The sequence below is a fragment of the Dermochelys coriacea genome, chromosome 6, assembly GCF_009764565.3.
Source record: "Dermochelys coriacea isolate rDerCor1 chromosome 6, rDerCor1.pri.v4, whole genome shotgun sequence".
Classification (NCBI taxonomy): Eukaryota; Metazoa; Chordata; order Testudines; family Dermochelyidae; genus Dermochelys; species Dermochelys coriacea.
Genome location: NC_050073.1, coordinates 8065135 through 8090314, shown reverse-complemented (window position 1 = coordinate 8090314; position 25180 = coordinate 8065135). Strand labels below are relative to the sequence as shown.

At 56.9% G+C, this 25180-nt stretch overlaps 1 protein-coding gene across 3 annotated transcripts; it reads right to left on the bottom strand.

Moving 5' to 3' along the window:
• Window positions 1-688: 688 nt before the first annotated feature.
• Window positions 689-17917, bottom strand: SLC43A1 (solute carrier family 43 member 1). 3 transcript variants are annotated; one of them, XM_043516326.1, is made up of 16 exons: window positions 17483-17910; window positions 16083-16206; window positions 15454-15630; window positions 14014-14197; window positions 13573-13628; window positions 12956-13032; window positions 10912-11004; window positions 10580-10713; window positions 10145-10323; window positions 7238-7384; window positions 5692-5727; window positions 5058-5196; window positions 4546-4687; window positions 4310-4383; window positions 3742-3865; window positions 689-2871 (listed from the first exon to the last, which is right to left on the bottom strand). In XM_043516326.1, the coding sequence occupies exons 3-16, from the start codon at window positions 15605-15607 to the stop codon at window positions 2677-2679; spliced, it is 1734 nt and encodes a 577-aa protein (XP_043372261.1). In that variant the 5' UTR covers window positions 15608-15630; window positions 16083-16206; window positions 17483-17910; the 3' UTR covers window positions 689-2676. The 3 variants fall into 3 exon arrangements, with proteins under 3 accessions (XP_043372261.1, XP_043372260.1, XP_043372262.1); XM_043516325.1 differs by having other exon boundaries at window positions 10580-11004; window positions 17483-17917; XM_043516327.1 differs by lacking the exon at window positions 16083-16206.
• Window positions 17918-25180: the final 7263 nt, after the last annotated feature.

Here is a 25180-nt window from a genome sequence, read left to right as displayed (position 1 = left end):
ATCATTGTCACCCTTCCTTGAACCCCTCAAGATCGGCACCATCCTTCTGGAGATGGGGCGACTTGTGCGGCGCACAGTGTCCAGAGGAGACTGCGCCATCCACTGATATGAAAGCACTATAATATCCTCACTATTATTCACCATCTCGTTCCTTCGGCATCCTCACAGCTTTGCTGCTCCAACCCTGGCTGCGAATTGAGCAGAGCTCTCCACTGCTGTCTGCAATGACACCCAGGCCCCTTTCTGAGCTGCAACAATTATTTCAGACTCGTCAGGTGGGACGTGGGGTTCAAATTCGTCCATCTTCTTGCACTGAGCAGACACTGAATTCCAGCTCCCGGCATGTCGCCCGTTCCTGTCCCTCTAGGCTCCCTCGCTTCACCTTGACTGACCTCATGCTCTGGGTGTGCTCTCTGCTGCAGCTACTGCCGCTTTGCCACTCACCTTCTCTGCCAGCACGCTAAGAGCTTAGACACGGGAACCGGTGCCGAGCCAGCAGACCTGGCATTAACCCTCTGCCAGGATGGAATCTGCTTGGTTGATCTTGCTCTCCGATTCCTGCCTCTTGGCCATTTTGATCTGGGGCAAGACTTGAGGGGTCTTGTCCTGAGACTTCTGGAAGCCCCAAGAGAGATGGGATATCACTGGGGCGGCGCCCAGATCCCCTAGACACAATCACCACCAGGCCTCATATTTGCCTTTTTATTTCCTCTGAAACATATGAGCAGAACAATAAATTAAATCCCCCCCTGGCTGGGGAGCACCAGCGATGGGGGAGCAGAGAGACAGTGGGGCTTACAGAGAGGAGGGGGGCAGGGGCCCATTCCCATCCCTTCCTGGCGAATCCCTTTGCTGGCCCCCGGGAAGGGGGTGCACCACCATAGAGAATGGATGCAACAATGTCACTTGAAGGTGGCCAACTGTGGTTGCTCCCCAGCTCTGCCTGGAATGACAGAGATAGCCTGTGATTTCAAGCACCTCCCTTCAATACTGCCAACCCAGCACCTGCACCCATCCCCTGAAAGGTCTGCAGCCAGACTCAGAACCCACTGTTGGATCTGATCCACCCTTAGTACCATTTGTAGACATGGACATTTGCTCTCTCCCAAATAAGAGATGAATAGGAGCACCTGAGAAATACGCACCCAGCAGCCACTCACCCCAGACACCTCCCAGTGTCTGGTTCTGCTGGGGTGGGATCCACAGCCACCATACACAGTGAGATAGCTTATAAAATAGGGGAGGGGAAACTTGATCAACACTTCAGTGTCAAGAGACAAGAGTGTGTCTATAACAGAAGGAAACTTGATCGACATCCCAGAGTTAGCAGATAGAGGGTATCTTGGTGTGGGGTGGCCTGAGAAGGGAGGGGAAACTTAATCAGCACCCCGCATTGGCAGACAGAGGATGTCCTAGAAGAATCAAAGCTTTATCGACACCCCAGCGTTGGCAGACAGGGGACATCCTAGAAGAGAACCTAAGAGTGGCCATATAGGGTCAGACCAAAGGTCCATCTAGCCCCGTATCCTGTCTTCTGACAGCGGCCAGTGCCAGGTGCCCCAGAGGGAATGAACAGAACAGGTAATCATCAAATGATCCATCTCCTGCTGCCCTAGGGTGACCAGATGAAACGACAAAAATATCGGGACACAAGGGGGAAGCAAAAAAAAAAGCGACAAAGTTGATGAAGCAAAAAAAAAAAAAAAAATAAGCCGGAGCGGCCAAAGCCGCAATATCAAGACAAATGGTGTCCCCACCGTGCATCGGTCGGAATGCGGGACAAAGACCTAAAAATCGTGACAGCCCCGATTTTATTGGGCCGGCTAGTCACCCTATGCTGCCCATTCCCAGCTTCTGGCAAGCAGAGGCTAGAGACACCATCCCGACCCATTCTGACTAATAGCCATTGATGGACCTACCCTCCATGAATTTATCTAGTTCTTTTTTTATTAACCCTGTTAGTCTTGGCCTTCACAACATCCTCTAGCAGAGTTCCAGCAGGCTGACTGTGTGTTGTGTGGAGAAATACTTCCTTTCATTTGTTTTAAAAGAAACTTTATCAACAACCCAGTGTGGGCCAATGAAGGACATCCTAGCAGGGTGAGGAAACTTTGACCCCTCCATGTTAGCAGATACGCAAAGGCTCAATCAGGCAGGGCAGAGAGGGGGAAGTTGTGATTCAAACCCAGGACCTAGCAGCTAGGCGGTTTCCCCATCTATAACATGGCGGGGAGGAGGGGAATTCTGATACTCACCCACCACAGTCTGACAGATGAAAGTGGCTAGGTAAGTGCTAGAAATTATTATCCTGAATGCCCTGATCCAGCACCCCTTTCTAAGGGGCAGATCTTTATGGGAAAGTGCATCCTGATTTGGGGTTTAGGAGTGCACCCCAATCTTTGGTTAGCTATTTACAGCCATAGAGCTTTATAAAGTTCCCTGCAAAAATATATAGATCTCTCTCTCTCTCTCTCTCTCTAAAAAAAAACTATTAGAAATTCGACGCAGCTCGGCTATTTCCATGGCTCCCGTGTATTGAAACCTACAAGTGTTTCTTTTTCCTGCTCTTAGTGTCTCATCCCATCTGTTCGGCAATCGTCTGATGAGCGGATCTGGCATTTTGTTCTTTGTCACCCACGCTCTCCTCCCCGCCCCCCCCCCGTTCTCCAGCCCCCCCTATGCCTCAGTGTCGTCAGCGCTCAGCATGCCATTGAGGGCCACGCCGTCCTGGAGTTTGACTTGGGTGCCCTCAGCCATGTCCGGGATCTCTCCTAGTGCTGCCTGGTCCCGAAGCAGGGTGCGCCGGAAGTAGCAGAGGTAGAGAGGCAGCAGGAAGCCCAGGAGAGAGAAGATCAGGAGGCCAAAATTGACCTGCGGGGGGAGAAGGGGGGGAGTGCAAAGCAAGTGGGAGAGATTTTGAGGGGGGGAATCAGTGATTTCATCTCAAAGCTGAGCTACCCACTCAGTGATTCAGCCACCAAAATATGTTCCTTCTCCACCCCCTATTAACTGCACGGCATGCTGGGAAAGGGGTCCGCTCCTCAGCCCTGCACTCCTCCCCTGGGGGGGCAAGACCTTTTTAGTGCCAACTGGGTGGCTTTGCCAATCTGGACACAGGCACTTGCCTCACCAGGGACTGTCCCTCCCCAAGCCAGCCAGGCGCAGGGGCCAGCACTCCCTAGAGAACAAAGACTCCGGGTCTCACCCCCCAAGCCAGTCAGTGACCCCATCCTGGGGTCAGATCACAGCCAGTGCCCCGTAGAAGGGAAAGGCCCTGTGTCCCATTCCCCTCTTCCCTGAGCCATTCCTTCCACCCAGTATATCAAAAGATGCTCCTTTTCTCCAAGGGCGGGGAGGTCCCTGTGACCCCTTTCAGGATGATAGGAGGAGCCTGGGTCTAGCCCCACCCCTCACCTCTCCAGCGTCAGCTAATGCATTCAACTGGGGCAAATGGCAACCTCTGGTCTAACGGGGCCAGGTGACTCCACAGAGCCCCCTGCCCAGCCAGGGGAAAGGGCACCAGATCCAATCCCCCGCCCCAGCCTCCCTCACCCCTTGGTGGATTAGCCCCAGAGCGGGGCAGAGTCTAAGCCCTTGGGGATGGGGTCAGGAATTGGTATTGCCCTGCCCCCTTGCTGTATGCTAGCTCCATGGGATGGGGGCGTGGGCTCCCCAGCTTGAGGCCTGTGGGAAGGGGATCCCAGGACAGGGTTGGCCCCGGGTCACGGCCCTCTCGCTTACCCAGAAGGGGTCGCCAGCCAGGGGTCCCACCACGACCATGAAGAGTGGCTGCTGCAGCAGAGCAAAGACGGCGCTGATCAGCGACTGCAGGCCAGTCAGAGTGCCAAAGTGACTGGACGGGTACCTGCAACCACAGGCCAAGCGGCCAATGAGGGCTCTGCCCACCTGGCACTCCTTCCGGGTAACCAGGCCCCGTCCCCACCAAAGTCCTAGGAGTGAGGCCCCCTTGATTAGTGACTCCCAAACCTCTCCCCTTGGGCCCCAGCAGACAGGAGAATGAGTGGGATCAAGGGGGCAACCCCCCCCATCTCCCCTCCCACCTGCCCCACATCCCAGCTGGTTTGTATCCCTCCCCCCATATATTTGGCCATCAAGAAGGACTGACCCTCACTGAACTCCATCAGCCTTGGCCAGCTGGGCTTGGACCCCCAGGAAGATTAAGGAGGGAGGGAGATGGGGTCCCCAGCTGCTGGGTCATGCCCCTGTTGGCATCCCCGGCCAGTGCTCCAGGACTGGGTGTGACGGGGCATGCAGGAAGGTCGGGGCAGGGCTGGGGGGGGCAACTCACACAGCCGCGTAGAGACCCCCGCAGGCAGAGTGGAAAAAGCCTCGCACCATGGTGTGAAGGACAAAGGTCAAAAACTGCAGAGAGAGAGAGAGAGAGAGAGAGAGAGAGAGAGAGAGAGAGAGAGAGAGAGAGAGATAGGGGCGTCAGAATGGGGGGGCACCACGGGGGATCAGCATCAGACAATGACCATTGGGCCTGGGGCACCGTGGGGGAGCAGGGCAGAGTGCCAGTGGTACCTGCAGAGGTAGGTTGTTGATGAGGCAAGTGACCCCAAAGCCCGCCAGCAGCAGGTTGGTGAAGGTGAAGGCCCGGATGGCGTTGGTGAGCTTCTGGATCTTGCGGTAACGGGGCCTAGCAGGTGACTTCTCAGCCCCGGCCCTGGGAACAGCAGGGGAAAGAGTCACCAGCCAGCCCAGTGGGGTCCGTGCCCAGGGGCATGAGCACCAGGATTCACACACACACACACACACACACACACACACACACACACACACACCCAGCAGGGTCCATGACCCAGGGCACCAGTGCAAGGATTCACCCCCCAGCTTCCTCAGCAGAGTACATGCCCCCAGGCATGAGCTCCAGGATTCACCCCCCAGCACCCCCAGTAGGGTCTGCACCCCAGGGCACCAGCACCAGGATTCGCCCCCCCAGGCCCACAAGCTGAGTTTGCGCCCCAAGGGACTAGTGCCAGGATTCACACTCCCAGCCCTTCAGCAGGGTCCATGCTCCGAGCACACAGACTCACCCAGCTGCCGCAGTGGCACCCGTGCCCAGCGGCCCATCCACACAGTCCTTCATGCGCCAGTCCATCACGTAGCCGATGAAGGGGCAGGTGATGAGGCAGAGCAGCTGCATGACCCCGAAGACGGAGGCGTAGAACCCAACTGTCCATCAGGGAGATGGTGAGAACCCAGTGTCCAGGCCCCGCCCCCAACCCCACTGCCACGGAGACTCCCAAGCCCTGTCCCCACCCCCATCAGAGCGGAGACCCCTGTGCCCAGCCCCACCCCCAGTCCCTGATCAGGGAGGAGACCCTTATGCTCATGCCCTTCCCCATCAGGGGGAGAACTCCACACCCAGACGCCATCCGTCTGCCCTATAGGAAAGAACCCTGCCTGCAGGCTCCGCCAACACAGCACCTGGGGAGGGCATCGGTCCATTGGCCACCCCATGTGGGAGACCCCACTCCCACTTTTTGCCCCACTAGAGACTGGGGCTCCCCAGTCTCTTGGCAGCTCCATAAATTGTCGGAACTGGGGCCAGGGACGGGACTCTGGGACACTCCCACAGCACCCCCTCTCTCTCCACCCCGGCCTGGCTAGCAAGGCTGGAAGGGCAGGGGGCAGGGCTGGCCTCGGCTACGCCCCAGCTGCTCTTACCTGTGCCCTCGGCCTGCTCCATCAGCTCCTCTGGCACTGGGGTCAACAGGGTGTGGGGAGAGACACAGACAGGGGATAAAGGGCCTGGAGAGAAGGTCCCCTCCCACATCCTAGCTTATGTCCCTCCAACATCTTCTCCTCCCCATACCCATACCCAGCTCCTTCTGCTGGCCTCTGCCTCCCCCCTCCTACCCCAACTCCCCACACACACAGTTCCCCCTGATGCTCTATGACCTCTTGTGATGAAGTGATGATTTTCTGAGATATTTTTATGCATGACTCAGTTTCCCTCTGTACTTTGCCTTGCTACTTGTGGGCACAAAAGGATTAAAAGAGGTTCTGGGGGCAGGAGGTGTTGGGTCCCATAACAGCCTGGGGCCTGGCTCCACATCGATCGAGGGTCTGTAAAGCCAGTGGGAGCCCCAGCAATCCCTGGGATCCTCCCGCAGGTGGATGGGTGAACTCAGCCCTTGGACAACAAACTGAGAGCCAGCTGGGCTGAGAGTTAGGGGCAGGTTTGTGCTGAAAACAACATTGGCATGAAGAGCGGGTGTGTCTGTGGCCAGGAGCCTGGCTTGCGCAGCCTCACTGAACAGAGCTCCCGCTGGAGCCCAGAGGCGGGGAGGTCGCGTGACTGGCCCTTAAGGAAGAGTGGGGCCCTCTGTGGGGCTCCTCCGAGGGACAGGGGAAACGCCAGGGCAAAGTACACACCCTGTGGGTCCATGAGAGCAGGCCCCCGCCCAACGCCTCCACCTGGCCTATGTCCCCTTGTGACCAAGTGGAAATTTTGGTACTATGTTTATGAGTTCTATGCGTGCCACAGTTTCCTTCTGTGCTTTGATTGCTCTGCACATGAGTACAAAGGGTTAACCATCTGTTCTTGGGGCAGAGCAAGAACCATGAGGTGTGTGTGTCCCGTGGCTGGCTGGGGTGGTACGAAGGGTCGGTAAAGGACTGGCGAAAACCAACCCACATCAATGGAGAATCCAGCAAGAGAGCGGGAACCTAAATGGTCAGGCTGTTCATCCCAGCAGCCACCAGCGAGGAGGAAGGAGACGTTCCCCCAGCCCTCAGCCAGGAAGCAGCGCAAAGGTCCCAGCGGGAGAACAAAGGGGAAAGCCAGGCCTTGGGGCCGACACGGAGCCAGATGGAGAGAGAGGCCATAACAGCTTGGCTGGCTAATTGCACCGGCACTGGCCAGGCTGGACTATGGCTCAACCTTTGTCTCTCTGTGCTAACCCAAAGCCTTTCCGATGCCATGGGCCAGGCGGCTAATACGCTGTTCCCCCCATGTCTGGGAAGGCTGCTGCTGTCACTGCAGATATCACTGACAGCACGGCACCCCGAAGGGCACAAACCTCCCGCAGGGGACTGGCTCAGCTGGATTCGCTGAAGGGAGCCACGGAGACAGACAGGGATTGCTGGGGCCCTAGAGGCCATGGGCTGCCCCTGTGGAACTAGGTGGGACCTTGGGGGCCAGGGACTGGTGAGAGGCTGGGCATGGAGCAGAGCCTGTGGATCCATGATACCCCTCTGCACCCCTCACCGTCTTGGCCGCCGCCCGTCACCTGGAACTCCAGCATCTTGTTCATCGCTGCCATGTAGAAGATGACACGCAGCTGGGTCATGCCCATGGTGATCAGGCTCCACAGGAAGATGGGGGAGCAGACACTGCGGCGGAAGGGGATCAAGTCTGAAGGCGGGGGCAGGGAGAAGGCAAGGAGGAGATGTCACTGTCAGCCCCAGATAACCCCCACATCTCCTCCACCAGACATGATAGTACCCACCATCAGAGACGCCACCACCCCAACAGCCTCAGCCAGAGCCATCCCCACACTCCCCTCACCCAATTCCCATCCCCCCAACAGCCTCAGCCAGAGTCATCCCCACACTTCCCGCAATTAGAGACTCCATCACGTCAACAGCCTCACCCAGAGTCATCCATACGCTCCCCCGACCACAGCCTCCATTCCCCCGACAGACTCAGACAGTCATCCCCACACTCCCTCCAATTAGAGACCCCATCCCCCCGACAACCTCTACCAGAGTCATCCCCACGTTACCCTCCCCCACCGCAGCCCCCATCCCCCGCAACTCTCTCAGCCAGAATCATTCCCATGCTCTCCCCACCACAGCCCCCATCACCCCCCTACAAACTGACAGGGGTGTCTGTCACAGCCCAACTCTGCTCTCGTATGTGGGAAAGGTGAATCTCAGCACTGCTGGATTCTTGGCTTCTTCTCCCAGCTCTGTGAGAGGGAGGAGTGGGGTCTAGTTACAGGGTGGAAGTCAGGACTCCTGGTTGTAGCCCAGCTCTGGTAGGTCAGTGGGATTTAGTGGTTGGGGGGGCGTTATTGGAGCCAGGACTCCTGGGTTCTCTCCAACCTCAAGCCCAGTCTAGCAGCTGCGCAGGAGGCTGGCCGCGTGGGTGACTGCATGCTCCACTCCCCCCGTGGGTTAGGGCTGCCCCAGATCCCGCAGGCAGAACCCAGCGCAACTTATCGGTGTCGGGCATATGGCCGGGGAAGGTCAGGCTCCCCGATCCCGCCAGCAGGTGGAGCCAGACACCCAGGCAGCGCCCCTTGGCCTGCAGAGTCACTGCCTGACGCAGGAGGTACCTGGCCTTGCACGCAACGGCTGCCGGGCCATAAATTGGCGGGTTGGGGGCACAGCTGTGTGGTGCCACCCACACAGAGCTTGGGGAAGCCCCACGCACACACCACCTGCTGCCCCAGGCTGCACCCCCCAGCCTGGGAGAGCCCCTGCAGCACACAGCCTGTTAGAGCTCGGCACCCCCCAGCCTGGGAGAGCCCTGCACCTCCCTATGGTCCCCTGTACCCCCAGCCTAGGAGAGCCTTGCACTGCACCCCCTGCACCATCCAGACTGGGAGAGTCCCCACCGCTCTGCACCCCCGACCTGGGAGAGCCCTGCACTCAGTGCTGGGTTTACAATGGCGCCAGTGGCACAATGGAGTCGGGCCCATGCTCAGAAGGGACCCTGGCCTGCTCCATTTGCATTGCGCCCTGAGACCCCACTGGTCTCCCGCCCACTACTTGCTCCTTTCAGCCTGCCCACTGGCTGGCCGAGGGCTCCTCTCCATCCTCGTCTCCATCCCCCTGCTTCTCTCTGCCCCCCGGCCGGCCTCCAGTGCACCTTTGGCTCTGGGCAGTCTCTGCTTCCCACCACCTGTGGGGCCCCACCTGTCCCCCCAGAGCTGAGCCGCCTGGAACTGGTGCAGAAGCCTGGCCAGTCTCAGGTCTCAGCCGGTGCAGGGGGACGACAGTGGCGAGGAGAGGGGGTCTGGCTGGACCTCTCCAGGTAAGTGGGTCCTCAGGGAACCCAGCCGGGACAGGCCCTGTCTTGGCTGATCGCGCCACTCCCAAGGGGCCAGAGCAGTTCCCAGTCCTGGGACCAGCCCTGGCTGAGCTGCCAGTTCAGCCTGGCAGACAGTCGCCTCCCAGCAGGGCCGGTGCGTGCGGCCAGAAGGCAGGGCGTGGGAGAGTGGGTCTCTCTCTGTGGTGGTGCTGGGCTGTGAGGGGGCAGGGAAGATGTGTGTGTTGGGGCACTAGGGAGTGGGGGTTCTACGGGGGGTGCTGGGCACTTGTGATGGGGTTCTGGGCAGGGGTGGTGTTGTCCAAGGCGCTCTGCATTTGTGGAGGGGTGGGGAGGGCGCTGGGCATAGTGGATCCAGGGGGGCCCTGGTCATAGGGAGTCAGGGAGTGTTGATTGGGGGGGCTGTGTGGCACAGCATGGGCCTGCCCCCCGAGGGGAAGGGGTATGCTGGCAGCACAGGGCTGGGCAGGCCATTGTGCGTCTGGCAACTGCCGGTTTGTAAATAGTGCCCTCGCACTGGGCTGAGCGGACCAGGGCTGCCCCTGCCATGCCCCATTGCCCGTGGCTGGCCTTGCTCTAGGGACCGACCTCCCCGCGCCATGCTCCATTGCCTCCATGGGGGCCTACAAATATGTTTGGCGCCGGGCCCACAAAAGGTTAATCTGGCCCTACCTGCACTGCACCCCCCTGCAATCCCAGCCTGGGAGAGCCCTGCAATTCCCTACAGTTTCCTGTAGCCGCAGCCTGGGAGAGCCCCGCACCCCACTGCACCCCTCAGCCTGACAGAACCCCCTCACACACACTGCTCCCCCAGGGGGGTGTCAGACACCCTGAGCCCCTCAGATACTCTTGGGTGGCCTTGTCACACTGCCGTCCTCAGGAAGCTCTGCCCCTCACCTTGGCAAAGCCCTTCCCCCTTAACACCTTGAACCTCCCCCACACATACTCTGGGGAAGCCCAGCAGCCCCCAAACCCTGCCCACCCAGGGCGCACACAGCCCAGCAGGGAGCGCTGCAGCAGGACTTCCCTCACCCAGAGACCCTGCCCTCTGCAAGGTACCCTGAGCTCTGCCCCCATGGGTGCTGGGGCCACCCCAGGCTGGATCCAGCTGGCACTCACACTCGGCAGGCATCATGGCCCCATGGTACAGGTCCTGCATGGATGGGCAAAGCTCCTTGCCTTCCTGCGGGCACAGCCCCTTCTGGCTCAGGCGCTGCCCCACGGTGGTGACATGGGTGTAGAACCGATCGCCTGTCACCCTGTGATCCAGTGCCAGCCCGCTCAGCTTGATCTTCTTCCTGACCCAGGAAAGGGGGGGGGGGGTGAGAGGAGAACCAGCGCCCCTTGCTGGGGGAGACCTACCACTGCCCCCCCATTGCACCCCCTGCTGTGTGAGACCGGTCACTGTCCCCATAGCGCCACCTGCTAGGGGAGATCTGCCACTGACACCTGGTAGGAGAAGCTGAAGCTGGAGTAGCCGGGAGCTCCCCGCACAGCCAGTGCCCCCACCCTGCTCCCTATGGTGCCCCCTGGAGCTCCCCCACCCTCACTCACGTGTAGTTCACCTCCTCGGGCGCCGGGAAGGATTCCTTGGGCCAGTTGACCAGGCAATTGAGGAAGATGAGGCAGGCCAGGCCTGACCAGGTCAGCATAATGGCAATGAAGGAGATGCCGGCATCGTAGATCAGCTGGGAACAGGGGAGCAGGAGGTTAGGGGGGCGGATGTGGACAGGGAGGATCTGGCTGGCCTCTTGGGCAGGGGTCACCCTGATAGCCCTGATTTTTCCCCACGTAACCCAGGGGTGCTGATAGCTCTCTGCGAGCCCCCCAGCCCAGCAACCCAGGCCACCCACTGCTCTGGGGCAGGAAGAGGGGGTTGAACCTGCCTTGACTGCGGGGAAGGTGACGGCCGAGGAGGCGTAGGAGCCAATCATCAGCGCCATGAAGGTGGAGCGCAGGTTCCCAAACATGTTGGGCAGCTGGGGAGGACACAGAGCAGAGATGTTAGTGGGGGGAGAAGCACGGGGGTGTGGGAGACAGCTCCCTCCCCCTCCAGCCCATGGACACCACTTCTCCCTGCTGCAAGCCCCTCCCCAGGCCCGGCTCAGGCCCACTTGCCCTGAGGGGCCCAGCTCTCCTCAGGCCTGGGGGTAGCCGTTTCCCTTTGACCCCCGCTGAGGGGGGTGTCTCACTAGGGGAGCAGCGGGTGGGGGAAGGGGAGAGGAGGCCTGGATTCCCCCTGGGGAGGGATCCTAGACACAGGGTCAAGGTGCCATGGGGGAGGGTTAGGGCTGGATCCCAACTCTGGACAGTGTCGGGGGCCCCATGGGGGAGGGGATCAGGGCTGTTCCTTCCCTCCCACAGATACAGCTGCAAGCAGCAGGGCACCTTGGTTTAGTAAACAGGCCACATGTGGTTGGGGCCCTAGCCCAGCTCCAACACGTGCCCTGCCTCCCCTCCCCTCAGCAAGGGGGTGTGCCCCACGATCCTGCCTCCCTATTGGCTGCCCGGCTACCTGCCCAGGTCACGTGACTGCTGGCAGGTGGGGGAGGCTGTGCCTGTGCCAGTGCCAAGATGCAACATGACCCCACCGAGGTGGGGAGGGTGTAACCCTTCATATGCTGGATGGAGAGATTCACCCTCCCCTGACCCAGACAGTGCCCCACGCCAGAGGCTGCGGCACTGCCCAGCCTGCTCTGCCCTGCCCATATAGAGCAGTTCCCATCCCTTTGCCAAGGTCACCCGGCAGCCTGGCCCCAAGGGCTCGCTGGCACCCAGCGCTGGCACACTTCCCAGCTCAGAGTGCTGCATGCAGCTCGTGCACAACCCCCGGCTCAGACCCCATCACAGAGAGGGCAGCGTGCGGGCTCACGCTGGCAGCTGGCATGTGGATATGGCCCCCAAGAACACCCCAGCCTGCCGTCCGGGGCCCAGTTCCACCAACTGGGGACCCAGCCCTGCCCCCAATGGAAACCCTGCAGCGACATTCCCGCCAACCGGCCTTCCCTGTGTGCCCAGGACTGCAGTGCCCAGCTGCGCATCCCCCAGAAACCAACGAAAACAGGAGCATTCAGCATGGGGCGAACACAGCCCCAGCCGCCACCTGACCAAGCGGGCGCACAAGGCCCTCCTGTGCCAGGCTCAGAGCTTGGCCCTGTCCCCACCCCACAGGACAACCAGCCCCATCCAGCCACGCTGGGTGCCAGGCCAGTGCCCCTGCCCCACCGTACAAGCCACCAGTCGGGCCCATGCAGAGGCAGCCAGGAGGCAGATGGCTCAGAGCCTGGCCCAGAGCGATGGGAGCCGTGGACGTGGAAGGCAGGCGAGTGGCACATCAGCCCGAAGCAATGAGGGGAGAGCATGCTCAGCCTGGGAGATGGCGAGAGACAGCACAGAGCCTCCTGCCAGTGAGCACGACGTCTCACCCCCCCACACACACACTGGGGACCCAGGCTGGGCCCCACCCTGAAAGCTGGGTGCTTCGCCATGCCCCTGGACCAACCCCCGCATGGGGCAGGAGTGGCTGAGCGAACTGTGACGCCCCCACTCCTGGGCACAGGTCTTCTCGGCGGGGCAGGGCACAACAGGGAGCCATGGGGACCCGAAAACAGGCAGGGGAGCTAGTCACTCCCCTGCCATGTGACTCCAAGCCAGGGTCCTGTCACGCCACCTGCCTCCTCGGTACTCAGCTGTGGGGTTCAGGCCCCCACACCAAGACCCGGGAGGAGACCAGGGCACTGACTCCTGTGGGCATCAAAGGGGGAGCCTTGGGACCAAAGATATTTTGTGCCCCTGGAGAGGGCTGGCATGCTACCTCTTCCTCCCCTCTGCTGCCCCCAGCCAGCCTTCCCAAGGGGCTCAGCACTCCCTCCTGCCCCACAGGGACAAGCACAGCCCCTCTCCCCAGGGGGGCACAGATCCCACACTCACCGTCAGAGAGGTGAATGTCAGGCAGATACCCCCGAAGCCATTCAGGGACAGGCCGAGGAAAATCAGTGGGGAGAGAACTGGGGGAGAGAGAGATGGGGAGAGTAGATGAGTCCGAGCTGGGGAACTTGAAAGATGGGAGAGCGGAGGAGCACAGGGCTGGGGGTTTGGGGGGGATGGGAGAGCGGAGGAGCACAGGGTTGGGGATTTGGGGGGACAGGAGAGCGGAGAAGCACAGGGCTGAGGATTTGAGGGGACAGGACAGCAGAGGGGCGTGGGGCTGGGTGTTTGGGGGGGACAGGAGAGCGGAGGGGCGCGGGGCTGGGTGTTTGGGGGGGACAGGAGAGCGGAGGGGCGCGGGGCTGGGTGTTTGGAGGGGGATGGGAAATCTGAGGAGCGCAAGGCTGGGAATTTGGGGCATGGCAGAGCAGAGGAGCACAGGGCTGAGGTATTGGGAGACTGGGGAGCAGAGGAGCGCAGGGCTGGGAGATGGCAGAAAGCAAGATAAGCAGTGGAGATGGGGGACTGTGTCAGTGGAGGTATGGATCGGCTTCAGGAAACAGGTTGGGGAGACGTAGGGGTGGGGAGCTGCGGGCTGGGAAAAGGGGCCCTCACCTCACCTGGGGGGTCGTAGGCAGCCAGGGCCATCACAGCACAGGAGACAGCAAAGCTGAAACTACAGGGGCACAGGGCAGTAATCAGCATCCCCTATGGCCCTTCTCCAACCCTGGGATCCCTCCATCCCCATGGCTGTCTCCCACAGTGCCCCCACCTTGAGATCTAGCCACCCTAAGCATATCCCTGAGGCCCCCCTCCCCGCAGGACCGAGCCTCCCCCGTGGGCACCTCCTGAACCCCCCACCTTGGGACATCCCCAGTGGACACCTCCCCCTCCCTTTACCTTGTCCCCCCCACTCCCCCAGCCACCTCCCCCATCTTAGGGCCCAACCCTGTTTCCTTAGGGCCACAGCTCCCAATCCATGGCCCCCTTCCCATCTCCATGGGCCCTGCTTCCACACAACCTCAACCCAGGGGGTTCCTGACCCCCAGACTCCCCCGCACCTGCCCAGGAGGCGGAGGGGCCGGGGCCCTAGACGGTCCATGAGCACCCCCAGGGGCAGGGTGGCGGCGCTCAGCAGGAAGGACCCGATGGTGAAGCCCAGGTTCAGCATCTCCTCCTGCTCCACGCAGCTAGGCCAGTGGTTGGGGGGCAGCCCCAGAGCCGAGCCGTTGGTTCCATTTTCACCTGGGGACATTTGCAGTGTCAGACCAGCCCCCCCCCCAACCCTGACCTCCCTTGCCCCAGGGCCATACCCACCTCTCACTCCATGGCTGGGCAGGGGCCCACAGTGGAAGCTATTGCAGGGGGGAGCACAGAGTCTCGTCAGGGAGCAAGAAGGCTCATGGTGGGCAGGGAAAGCTCTCAGTGGGGGAACAGGGGGTCCCATGGGAGAGCAGGAGGCAAGAGGTTTCATGAGATTTAAGCAGAACTCTCAATGGGGGCAACAGAGTCTCTCTGGGGGTTGATGGGGCCCCATGGGGAATAGGGGGCAAAGGGGGCTCTCAGGGGGAGGATCAGGGTTCCCATGGAGAGACAGGAGGCAAGGGGGGATGGGAGGGGCAGGGGTTCCCATGCAGGGAGCAGGATCCCATTGGGGACAGGAGTGAAGTAGAGGTGTCCCTGCGGGTCTTCAGCCTCCCAGCCCTGGCTCAGGAATGCTGTAGGGCACCACGCCTGGCAGGGTCTGTGACAAGTGCCGGTCTTGCTGTCACCCTGTCCACAAGCATGTCCACCCATGGGGTGGATGTCAGGGGGCCCAAGGCAGGATGTGTCCCTGCACAGCCAGGCACAGGGAAGACATGTACATCAGTGCCTGGGGCCCATTGAGGGGGGCCTGGCCTGGCCTGGCCCGGCCTGGCCCTAAGCAGCTGGGGTCGGTGGGAGGAGCCAGTGGCATGGTGCCTGTCAATCCCCCCACAGGTCCGTCTGTGCCTCCCCAGGCTGCGTCTAGCTGGCTGTGTCTCATGCCAGGCAGAGCGACCCAGACCCTGTCAGATCCATCCACCCCGCAAGGTCTGCCCCGCCCACCTGCAATGAGGGGCCACAACCAGCCCGGCTGATCTGGGGAGGAACCCCGCTATGTGGGGCCTCTGGCAGGGACTGAGCCCCAGCCATGCCCCAAACACACCCGCCTTCCCCCATGTCCCCATTCCACCATCTTCCTGTGGTTCCTCCCACCCCATCTCAGGCTCTACCCCTCCCCTGCTTGGCCACACCCGTCCGCATCTCAGCTCCTCCCCGGATTGCCCACTCCCACTGCTTCCCTTTGCCCTCCATTCCTCATGTCACCCCCCACTCCTCTCCTGCTTGGCCCCTCCCATTTCCCCTGTCATGTTCGGCCCCTCCCACTTTCTCTTTGACCTTCCTCTCTCCTCTCCCGCTTGGTCCCTCCCACTCACTTTCCCTTGCCCCGCCCCTTCCCTGGGCCCCTCCCCTCTCACCTGTGCACATGTGGGAGTAGAAGCCCTCATGCTTGAGCATGAGGAGCAGGGAGCCCCAGCCCAGCAGCACAGCGGAGAAGAAGAGGTTCTCCAGTACGGCGGTGCTTGCCATCCACCAGCGCCGATGGTACGACTGCTGCAGTGTCAGCGCCATCCCGGCTGCACTGGGGCCACGGGCTGAGGACACAGAACGACTGGCTCATTCTTTGCCCCTCCCGTCCCCTGCTTGCCCCCTCTCACTTTCTCTCCTTGCCCCTCCCCTCTCTAAATAAATGGCAAAGCACAGGAGGGGAGTGCTGCAGAGATCTGGTCGTATTTAACCTCTGCCGTTCCAGTCTGGAAGAGGGAGTAAACAGCACAGTATCCATCTGTCGAAGAGACTTACCTGGCCTGTCGTGTCTGAGCCCCTCCATGCCTTTGTATCCTCACAGAGACAGGCCAATTATCCATTTTGTACAGATGGGGAAAACTGAGGTACAGAAAAGTCAAGTGTTCTACCCCAGGTCTGTGGCAGAGCAAGGAACTGAATCTAGGTCTACCCAGTCCCAGGCTAGCACCCTAACCACTGGGCCATCCTTCCTCCTATTGAAAGTCACAGATGCTATGAGCCAGGCCAGGGAAATACCCACCAGGGCTGGGAGAGCTAGTCCACCTGGGCAGGAAATGGAGACTGGCTGTTTTTCTAGATCTGCTCTAGCTCAGCCGTGTTTGCAGGGTCGCTGTAGCTGTGCTGGTTTCTGTAGAGCTAGAAAACTGGACAGAAGTTGGTCCAATGAGCAGGGTTACCTCACCTACCTGGTCTCTCTCTTTCAAACACAGACTCGGTCAGGGCAGCTGGAGGTCAGACAAGCGGTTCGCAGTGGGCTGATCTGGCCTTGGGATCTGTGACTCTCAAATACCAACACGGGATTTCACATGGGAAAGCCAGTGCTTGATTTGTAATGAAAGAGTTGCCGGGGCTCAAGCAATTGTTTTGCTTTCTTAACTGACATGGCAAAACTCAGAGGTGTGGGGGCTATGATCTGCCAAGCCCAGCAATGTAGGGGCTATGATCTGCCAAGCTCTGAGGTGCACTGGGAAAAGCGGCAGCCAATCCAGTTGGAACAACCCGATCCCAAAGCCAGGCGCACCTCCCCACCCCGCCGGGGCTGAAGGCAGAGACTTTGAAAGAGACCAAGATGGGAGAGTGGGGCAGCACGCCATGAAATGAGGCACAAGTTTGGAAGCTGGAGTGAAGAGGCCGGAGCAACATGGGGCTGGAAACCACACCATCCCAGCCAGGCTTGCCCTTGGCCTGGTGCCAGGGCTCATTTCCAAGGGGAGACAAGATGTTCGGGACTCTGTTGAGTTTGCAAATTTCCAAAGATGGGATGAGAGAACATTAAGAAAGAGGAATTTAGGTGGGAAAATGGCTTCAAAGGGGAATAGCCCCCTGCGGGAAGGGCCAGGAGCCCCGTCGCTCCCTCACAGGGGGATGGATCCAGCCAAAGATTTGTGCCCTGGGGGAAGATCAGCCCCTAGACCAACCCATGTACCTGAGGGGCTTGCCCTGCCCCTGGGCTGTCCCACAACCCCCTGGCACGAGTGGAGGTGCTGGGCCTTCGCCAGCTGCCAGGATTCTCATGTCAGGCTTCTCTGACAGCACTCTGGGGTACCCCCATTGCAGGGATCTCCTCTTTGGTGCCCCCGTATCCCTCCAACATCCCAGCTCAGTAATCGACTCAAGCATCCTCTTCAGCATGGCCTCCCGCCACCCAGCAGCCTCCGTGAGTCCCCCTCACCTTTTCTTCCTGTTCCAGCACAGCCAGCCACATGGCCCTACCCCTCCCCAAAAATAGCCCAGAGTCAATACAGGGCTGAGCTGGGCTGGGCTGGGCCTGGCTGACCTGCCACGTGGACCGCACAACAATCGCTTTGCCCCAGTCACACATGTGTGACACACTCCAGTCCTCTTGGCCCAGCTGGCCCCCTCCCCAGCCACCGCCTCCCTTCACACCACTCCCCCTTGTCACCTCCCGTCCAAACTTACCCGCCTGAAGAAAGGGGTCGGGGCCGGGGGGGGCCCAGCTCGGTGATCCCGGGGCAGGGAGGGGTTGAGCGAACTCTCCCTCTGCCTCAAGCCACTGGCTAAGAGGGCTGTTTTTTCGCCTGCTGTTTGCCAACAGCTGGGGTTACAAACGGCTGCTCCGGAGTTGAAGAGCGCTTGTGTGTGTCTAGCAGTGCAGGAAGTGAAAAGAGCATGTGTCTGTCTGCTTTATAAGGGCATCAACTCTGCATGTGTGTGTGTGAGAGAGAGCAAGAGCCAGGAGAGGGATAAGAAGAATAAGGAAATATGAAGGAGCTAAAAAGGCAAAGAACAAAATAAAGAGGGAATTGAAAAATGAATAAAAGAATGAATGAGTTAAAGAAAGACTGAAGGAATGAAAGAACAAATGAGCAAAGAAAAAGTGAATTAAAGAAAGATCAAATTAAAAAAAGAACAGGCAAAAAATGAATTGAAGGAGGAAAGAAAGAATCATGAAAGAATTAAAGAAGGAATGAAAGACGGAAGAAATGAAAGAACAAACTAGAGAGGGAAAGAGAGTGAGTTACAAAAGGAATGAATTAAAGAAAGAACAAAAAAGACATGAAAAAAAGAATGAACTGAAGAAGGAAAGAATGTATGAGTGAAAAAATTAATTAAAGAAAAAAACAGCAACGAAGAACAAATTGAAGGAGGAAAGACAGAATGAGCAAAAGAATTAAAGAATGAATGAAAGAGAAGAAATGAAAGAACAAACTAAAGAAGGAAAGAATGAGTGAAAAAGAATGAATTCAAGAAAAAAACAAGCAAAAAATGAATTGGAGGAAATTCAGTGTTGATAAATGCAAAGTAATGCACATGGAAAACATAACCCCAATTCTACATATAAAATGATGGGGTCTAATATAGTTGTTACCACTCAAGGAAGACCTTGGAGTCATCATGGTAGTTCTCTGAAAATATCTGCTCCATGTGAACTGGCAGTCAAAAAAGTGAACAGTGTTAGGAACCGTTAGGAAAGGGATAGATAATAAGACAGAAAATATCATAATGCCACTATGTAAATCCATGGTAAGCCCACACCTTGAATACTGCGTGCAGCTCTGTTCGCCCCATCTCAAAAAAGATACATGAGAATTGGAAAAGGTGCAGAGAAGGGCAAAAAAAAATTGCGGGTCTGGAACAGCTTCCACCTGAGGAGAGATTAAAAAGACTGGGACAGTTCAGCTTAAAAAAGAGGTGACTAAGAGGGAACATGACAGAGGTCTATGGAATCAGGACTGACATGGAGAAAGCGAATGAGGACGTGTTATTTACCCCTTCACATAACAGGAGAACCAAGGGTCACCCAATGAAATGAATAGGCAGCAGGTTTACAACAAATGGAAGTATTTTTTTCATACAATGCACAGTCACCTGTGGAAGTCGTTGCCAGGCGATGTTCTGAAGGCCAAAAGTACAACTCAGTTCAAAAAAGAATTAGGTAAGTTCATGGAGGACAGGCCCATCAATGGCTATTGTCCAAGATGGTCAAGGGTTCAACCACATGTTCTGAATGCGCCTAAATCTCCAACTGCCAGAAGCTGGAACTGAATGACAGAGGATGGATCACTTGATAATTTCCCTGTTCTGTTCATTCCCTTTGAAGCATCTGGCACTGGACAGTGTTGGACAACAGGACACTGGACTAGATGGGCCATTGGTCTGACCACTCTGGCCAATCTTATGTTCCTGTGAAAGAATTAAAGAATAGACAAAAGATAGAAGGAACAAAATACAAAATGAACTAAAGAAGGAAAGAAAAATGAGTGAAAAAATGTTAGAAAGAACAAAGGAATGAAGGAAAGAACTAAAGAAGGAAAGAAAAAAGGAAGAAGAAATGAATGAGAAAAAGAATTAAAGAATGAACTATAAAAATAAAAGAATGCATTAGAGAAGGAAAGAATACAAATTAAAAGGGGAAAGAAAGAAGAAAAGAAAGAAAGAGTGACGGAAAGGAAAGAATGAATTGAAAAAAGGTGTGAGAGAGGAAGGAGTGGATAGAGGAGAGAGACTGGGAGAGAGCAGAGGGAGAAGGATGTGGGGAACAACAGACTGGAGATTTCCAAATGGGACAGAAGAGAAGAAAGTGAGGCAGGGAGAACAGAGGAAAAGACCAGGTTGGCTGGAGCATATACTAGGAGCACGCAGATCTCACCAGTGGGGGTTGCCCTTGGGAAACGCCAGGATCACATTTGTGCAGGGCATGTCTCACCCTTTCCTTTATGTCTCCCACAGGCCTCTGGTGCAGTTGGAGCCCTTCCCCCTCCCAGTTTCTCATTGGCCACTGACTAGCCTTTAGCTGCTGTGATGGGTCCAGCTGCGCAAACACAACTTACAACTCGACCTTTAACTCCCTGGGTGCCACCCACAGGTGCCCCCTCCCCTGGCTGGCCTACGTGGTTGTGCTGCATGTGCACATTCATACGTGTGTATAGTTGTGCTGGTGGTTGTGTGTGTGTGTACATATGGTTGTGCATGAAGAGTGGGTGTACATATAGTTTTGCACAGTGGGTGGTTGTACATGGTGTTTGTGTGTAAACATGCATATGTGACTGTGTGTGAGGTTGTGCATGTGTGGCTGTGCCTGGTGTGTGCGCACATGTGGCTGTGCCTGGTGTGGTTATGACAGCATGTATGTGGCTGTGCAAGGTGCGTGTCCCTGTGTGGTTGTGCTGTGGGGTGTTTATGGTTGTGTGTGACACTGCATGATGTGCAATTGCATGTGTAGTTGTGCATAGTGTATGTATGTCCCTGTGTCATTGTGTGATGTGGATCACAAGATCAGTGCTACACCCCCAGCTTTGGAACAGTCTCTTGGAGGAACCCTTCAGCGTGCCAGACCCCCGAAGGGTCTCACCTTCCTTCAGGGTAGGCCGTTGCGCCTCACCACCTCCTGTGACTGACCCTCCTGCCTCTCCCCATGAGCTCAATTCATTGAGCCCAGCTGGGACAGACTCCGGGCACAGCCTTGTATGCTCTTAATGCCCCTCAGCAGTATTTGCAGTGAGACTCACTGTTGTCCAAACAGCCGGGTTCAGTAGTCAGCTGTTGCACAGCATAGGAGGGCCGTAGATGAGCATAGAGAAGCAAAGGTTAAAGCATGGCCCAAGTCCGTCTTGCTCAGCCCAGAGCCCAGCCAAGCTGTGGTGAACCCCTTGTTTAGGCTCTGTCTCAGTCTGACCTTCGTGGTCAGTTCCCAGGTGAGAGCCCCGACCTCTTCCCACAGCCAATTCCTAACCCCACCTGCTGCCTTCCTGATCTTTTGTTCTCCAGCTGCGGGGTTTGCTCAGCCTCCCAGCTGAGAGGTGGGGAAATCCATCCCCCTCTGGGGCACAGGCTGCTAGGCGTTCATGTCCTGGTGTGTGGATTTGTTGTCTTAAGGGGCCGCCCTCAGCCAGTCCTTCCTTTTTAATGATCCACTCAAGCAGCCACATAACATTCACACTGAGGTCTCCCAGCCTGCCCAGAAAGCAAATTGTCCTTTTTCCCCATTGGGTAACAATGCAACATAAAAGGGGGTGTTTGTGACATTCTATACCTAGGGGGAGCATGCTGTAACCCCCATATTCCTCATTTTCATATAATCATGATCTTATGTATAAAGCATGCCTTGTAAGGTATCAGGGGAACAGTTATGATCTGCTGAAAGTCATTTCTCTGTCCATATATGTGTATCATTAATGCATATGAAGTTATGAGAATTGTGTTGTATGGGGGTCACTAAAGCATGCTGTAACTTGGGGGAATCAGCCAGATATTAGCTCCCCAGAGGCAACAGCAAGGAACCAATGCCCTGGTGGGGTGTCAAACAACCCATCAACAGCTATTGTCAGCAAGAGGGCTACAATACAATGACTCACCTGCATGTGGTCTCACCAGAAGAACTGCTCAACCTTGCTTGGAGAGACTCCAAGTAATGCTCATCTGACGCTGAAGGGGGTGGCAAAGGAGAGAACATGACAAAAGGAAGAGACATTTGCGATTTTCTTCCTTTATCTTCCACCTACATCTAAAGCAGGGATCTCAAACTCAAATCACCATGAGGGCCACATGAGGACTAGTACATTGGCCCGAGGGCCATATCACTGACACCTTTTCATACAAAGATACAAAAGCCCGCTCCCTGCCCCCGGCCGCGCCCCCACTCCACCCCTTCCATGAGGCCCAGCCCCTGCCCCACCTCTTCCCCAAAGTCCCCACCCCAACTCTGCCCCTCCCTGCCCCTTTTCCGACCCCTTCCCCAAATCCCCGCCAAGACCCCACCTCTTCTCCACCTCCTCCCCTGAGCATGCTGCATCCCCGCTCCTCTCTCCCCCCCCTGGAAAGTCCTATGCACCACCAAACACCTGTTTGGTGGCAGGAAGCGCTGGGAGGTAGGCGGAGAAGTGGGGATGCAGTGCTCTCAGGGAGGCGGGGAGCTATGGTGGACCACAGGAAATAACTCTGTGGGCCACAAGCGGCCTGCGGGCCATGCGTTTGAGACCCCTGATCTCCAGACACCACCACCAAGCAACTGAAGTGCTGATCAAAGGGGAGAGCCTGGCTGAAGAGCAACCAGCCAGCCTGTGGTGAGAAGCATTTAAGTTTGTAAGGACATTGAAAGCGTTAAGATCAGCTTAAAATGCATTTTGCTTTTATTTCATTTGACCAAATCTGACTTATGTTTTGATTTATAATCACTTAAAATCTATCTTTATAGTTAATAAATTTGTTTGTTTATTCTACCTGAAGAACTGTGTTTGGTTTGAAGCATGTCAGAGACTCCCCTTGAGATAACAAGCCTGGTACATATCAATTTCTTTGTTAAATTGACAAACTCATATAAGCTTGCAGCGTCCAGCGGGCATTACTGGACACTGCAAGACAGAAGTTCCTAGAGTTGTGTCTGGAACCAGAGATATTGGCTAGTATCATTCAGCTGCAAGTAGCTGGGAGCAGTTTACATGCCAGAGGCTGTGCGTGAACAGCCTGGGAGCAGGGTTCTCACAGCAGAGCAGGATAAGGCTGGCTCCCAGAGTCAATGATTGGAGTGACTTAGCAGATCACCAGTCCAGATAACACCAGAGAGGAATGTCACAGTGTTTAAGGGCTATAGGGGGCGGGTTCCCCAGTCCCATGACCAGAGACACTCAAGAGTATTAACTGCTAGGAAACAGACAGCTGTCCTTCCCAGGACAGCCTGTGGAACTCCCCGCCACTGGATTCCAGTGGGTTAAACGCTGTGGTGCGGTTTGTGGAGGAGCTGGGGAATGCTGTGAGCAGAAAACTCCTGCCCTGTAGTCTCAGCTGATGGCTGGGTTCAAGTGGGAATGGCCCATGGGTGGCATAAAATAGCTGGCAAGGTGCTCAGCTCCCAGATGGCACTGTCTCACCTGCAGGCATCAGCGCTATCCTGCAACAGTTCATGGCTCAGAGAGCATCCAAGTGGCCGTGCTGGGAGACTGCTCCTCCCCAGAGCCTACTGCACTGGAGCCAGTTAGTTCTCCTACCCCCTCTCAGGGTCTGTATGAAATCACCCTGGGGCACAGCATCTCCAATGCACCAGGAAGACTCAGAGACTGTCCCCATTACTGGGGCTGGCTCCCACAGCCGCCCACTCCTGTTGGGGCCTGGCCCTCTTGTCCCCTGTTCCCTACCCCCCCCCCACACACACACACACACCATCCTCCAAAGTAGACTTCTTTCCCTTGGTCTCCCCTCCCCACCACCGCAGCTTCAAAGCCCTGCTCTCTTCCCTCCTGGGTCTAATGCCAATGGCCTTAAGCCAAAGCAAATGAGGCTGGAACTAAGGGACTCATATTAGGCCATTAACCCTTGGTGCCCACTGAGTCACAGGACAGATTCCCCATCACTCTGAGCTCTCTCTTTCTCTCTCTCCAAACGCTCTGCTCTGTCTCCACCACGCAGGCAGCTCTGGCCTGGGCTAGCCAGGTCACACTCACAGATCACACCGCTGGCCTGGGAATTTAGGAACTCTGCCCCTCCACCCATCCAGCTTCACGCTGCTCCCTTGCTCCCAAACTGCCAGCCGTTGGCATCATTCCTGCAGTGCCTCCTTCTCTGTCCCTCCCCACAGCTGTTGCCCTCCTAGGCCGGCTCCTACACGTCCCGGGACAGAATAACCATAGCCACATGGCTGCCAGTATTGTTAAACCAGCACTACCCTCAGAACAGAGAGGTGCCTTACACCTGTACAACTTAGCCCCCTTCCTCTATAGCAGAGGTCCCTAAACTGTGTGGTGTGCCCCCAGACGTTCGGGGGGGCACAGTGGGCTAGGACAGCCCCCATCGGGTGCAGCGAGGGAAGGCCACCCAGCCCTGCCCTGAGCTCTGCTCCAGCTCCTCCCCACCCCTGCTGCATGCCTGACCCCGTCACCAGCGCAGCTCCGCACCTGGCTGGGGCCCAGCTGCTGCTCCGATTCCAGCTCAATCCCTAGCCACAGCTCCAGCCTTCTTATCCTGTCCATGCCCCACCCCCACAAGCCACAGACCTGCTCCTGACTGTGGCTCCAGGAGTGCACAGACAGAGGGAAGCGGGGCATGACCCTCAAAAGTTTTGCTCTCCAGGAATCCTATCCCAGTCTAAGCACCTTTCCACCACTGTAACTGCATCCACCCATCATGGCTTTGTACCACTTGAAGCCTGGTCTACACTTAACGCTTGCACTGGCAGAGCTATGTCAGCAGGGGTGTGGGGCAAAATTTTACTGGCATTGATAAGTCTTAGTGTAGACACACACAGACTGGGGAAAACATCCTTTTGCCAGTACAAATTGAGGATGCAACCCTGTGTCATAGAGCACCTTGAGATCCACTGATGGCAAGTGCTACAAACGAGTTAGACGTTAGGATTATATTACACCAGCAAAAGAACACTTTTGCTGGGTGAAGCTGGGTCTCAGCCAAAGCCCCACCGGTTTAATCTATCCCAGCAAACCTTTTATAGTGAAACACGGATTCACTCTACGGGGAGAGCTGAAGGGTCAAACGGGGTGTGTGCAAATAAGGCTGCTTCTGCTACCACTATGAATGCTTGCTTTGTCTGGCTGTCCTCCCACCTCAGGTGTGTCTGTCTATCTGCAGACCGTGATCAAAGTAGGGCAGGGACTATCCCTTCCTGAACATTTGGGAAGTCCCCAGCACACAGGGGTGTTTCCACAATCTAGCAGCCAAAGATCTAACAAGATGCAGTGACTGGAAGTTGAAGCTAGATAAATTCAGACTGGAAACAAAGCACAAATGTGAACAGCGAGGTAACCCCGGGAACAATCTACCAAGGGCTGCAGCAGATTCTCCATCACTGACAATTCTTCTATCAGGATGGGATGTTTTTCTAACAGATCTGCTAGTTCAACCAGGAGTTAATTCAAGGAAGTCCTCAGGCCTGTGTTATGCAGGAGATCAGACTAGATAAGCACAGCAGTGCCTTCTGGCTTTATAATCTATGACTCCTCGTTATTACAGCCCATTCCTCTAGCATTTTCCCCACCAAAGAGGCCAGCACCCAGACAAGATGAACAAAACCTCAAGTCAGTTAAAAATAACTCCCAGCTGGTGCCTTTTAATCCAATTCTGATCTCTAAGTAGCTGGGATGGGAGAATTCAGCCTCTGGCAAAACAGAGCTGCCATGTAATTAACCTGCAGTCAGCACTCTGAATGAG

Bases quoted from the DNA above. Each gene is read 5' to 3' on its own strand.
- SLC43A1 (XM_043516325.1), bottom strand. From the start codon at position 15,607: ATGGCGCTGACACTGCAGCAGTCGTACCATCGGCGCTGGTGGATGGCA. The intron at 14,198-15,453 runs GTGAGAGGGGAG...AAATGTCCCCAG, and splicing joins CTACTCCCACATGTGCACAG to GTGAAAATGGAACCAACGGC. The intron at 13,629-14,013 runs GTGCGGGGGAGT...GTGCCCCTGTAG, and splicing joins CCCCTCCGCCTCCTGGGCAG to TTTCAGCTTTGCTGTCTCCT.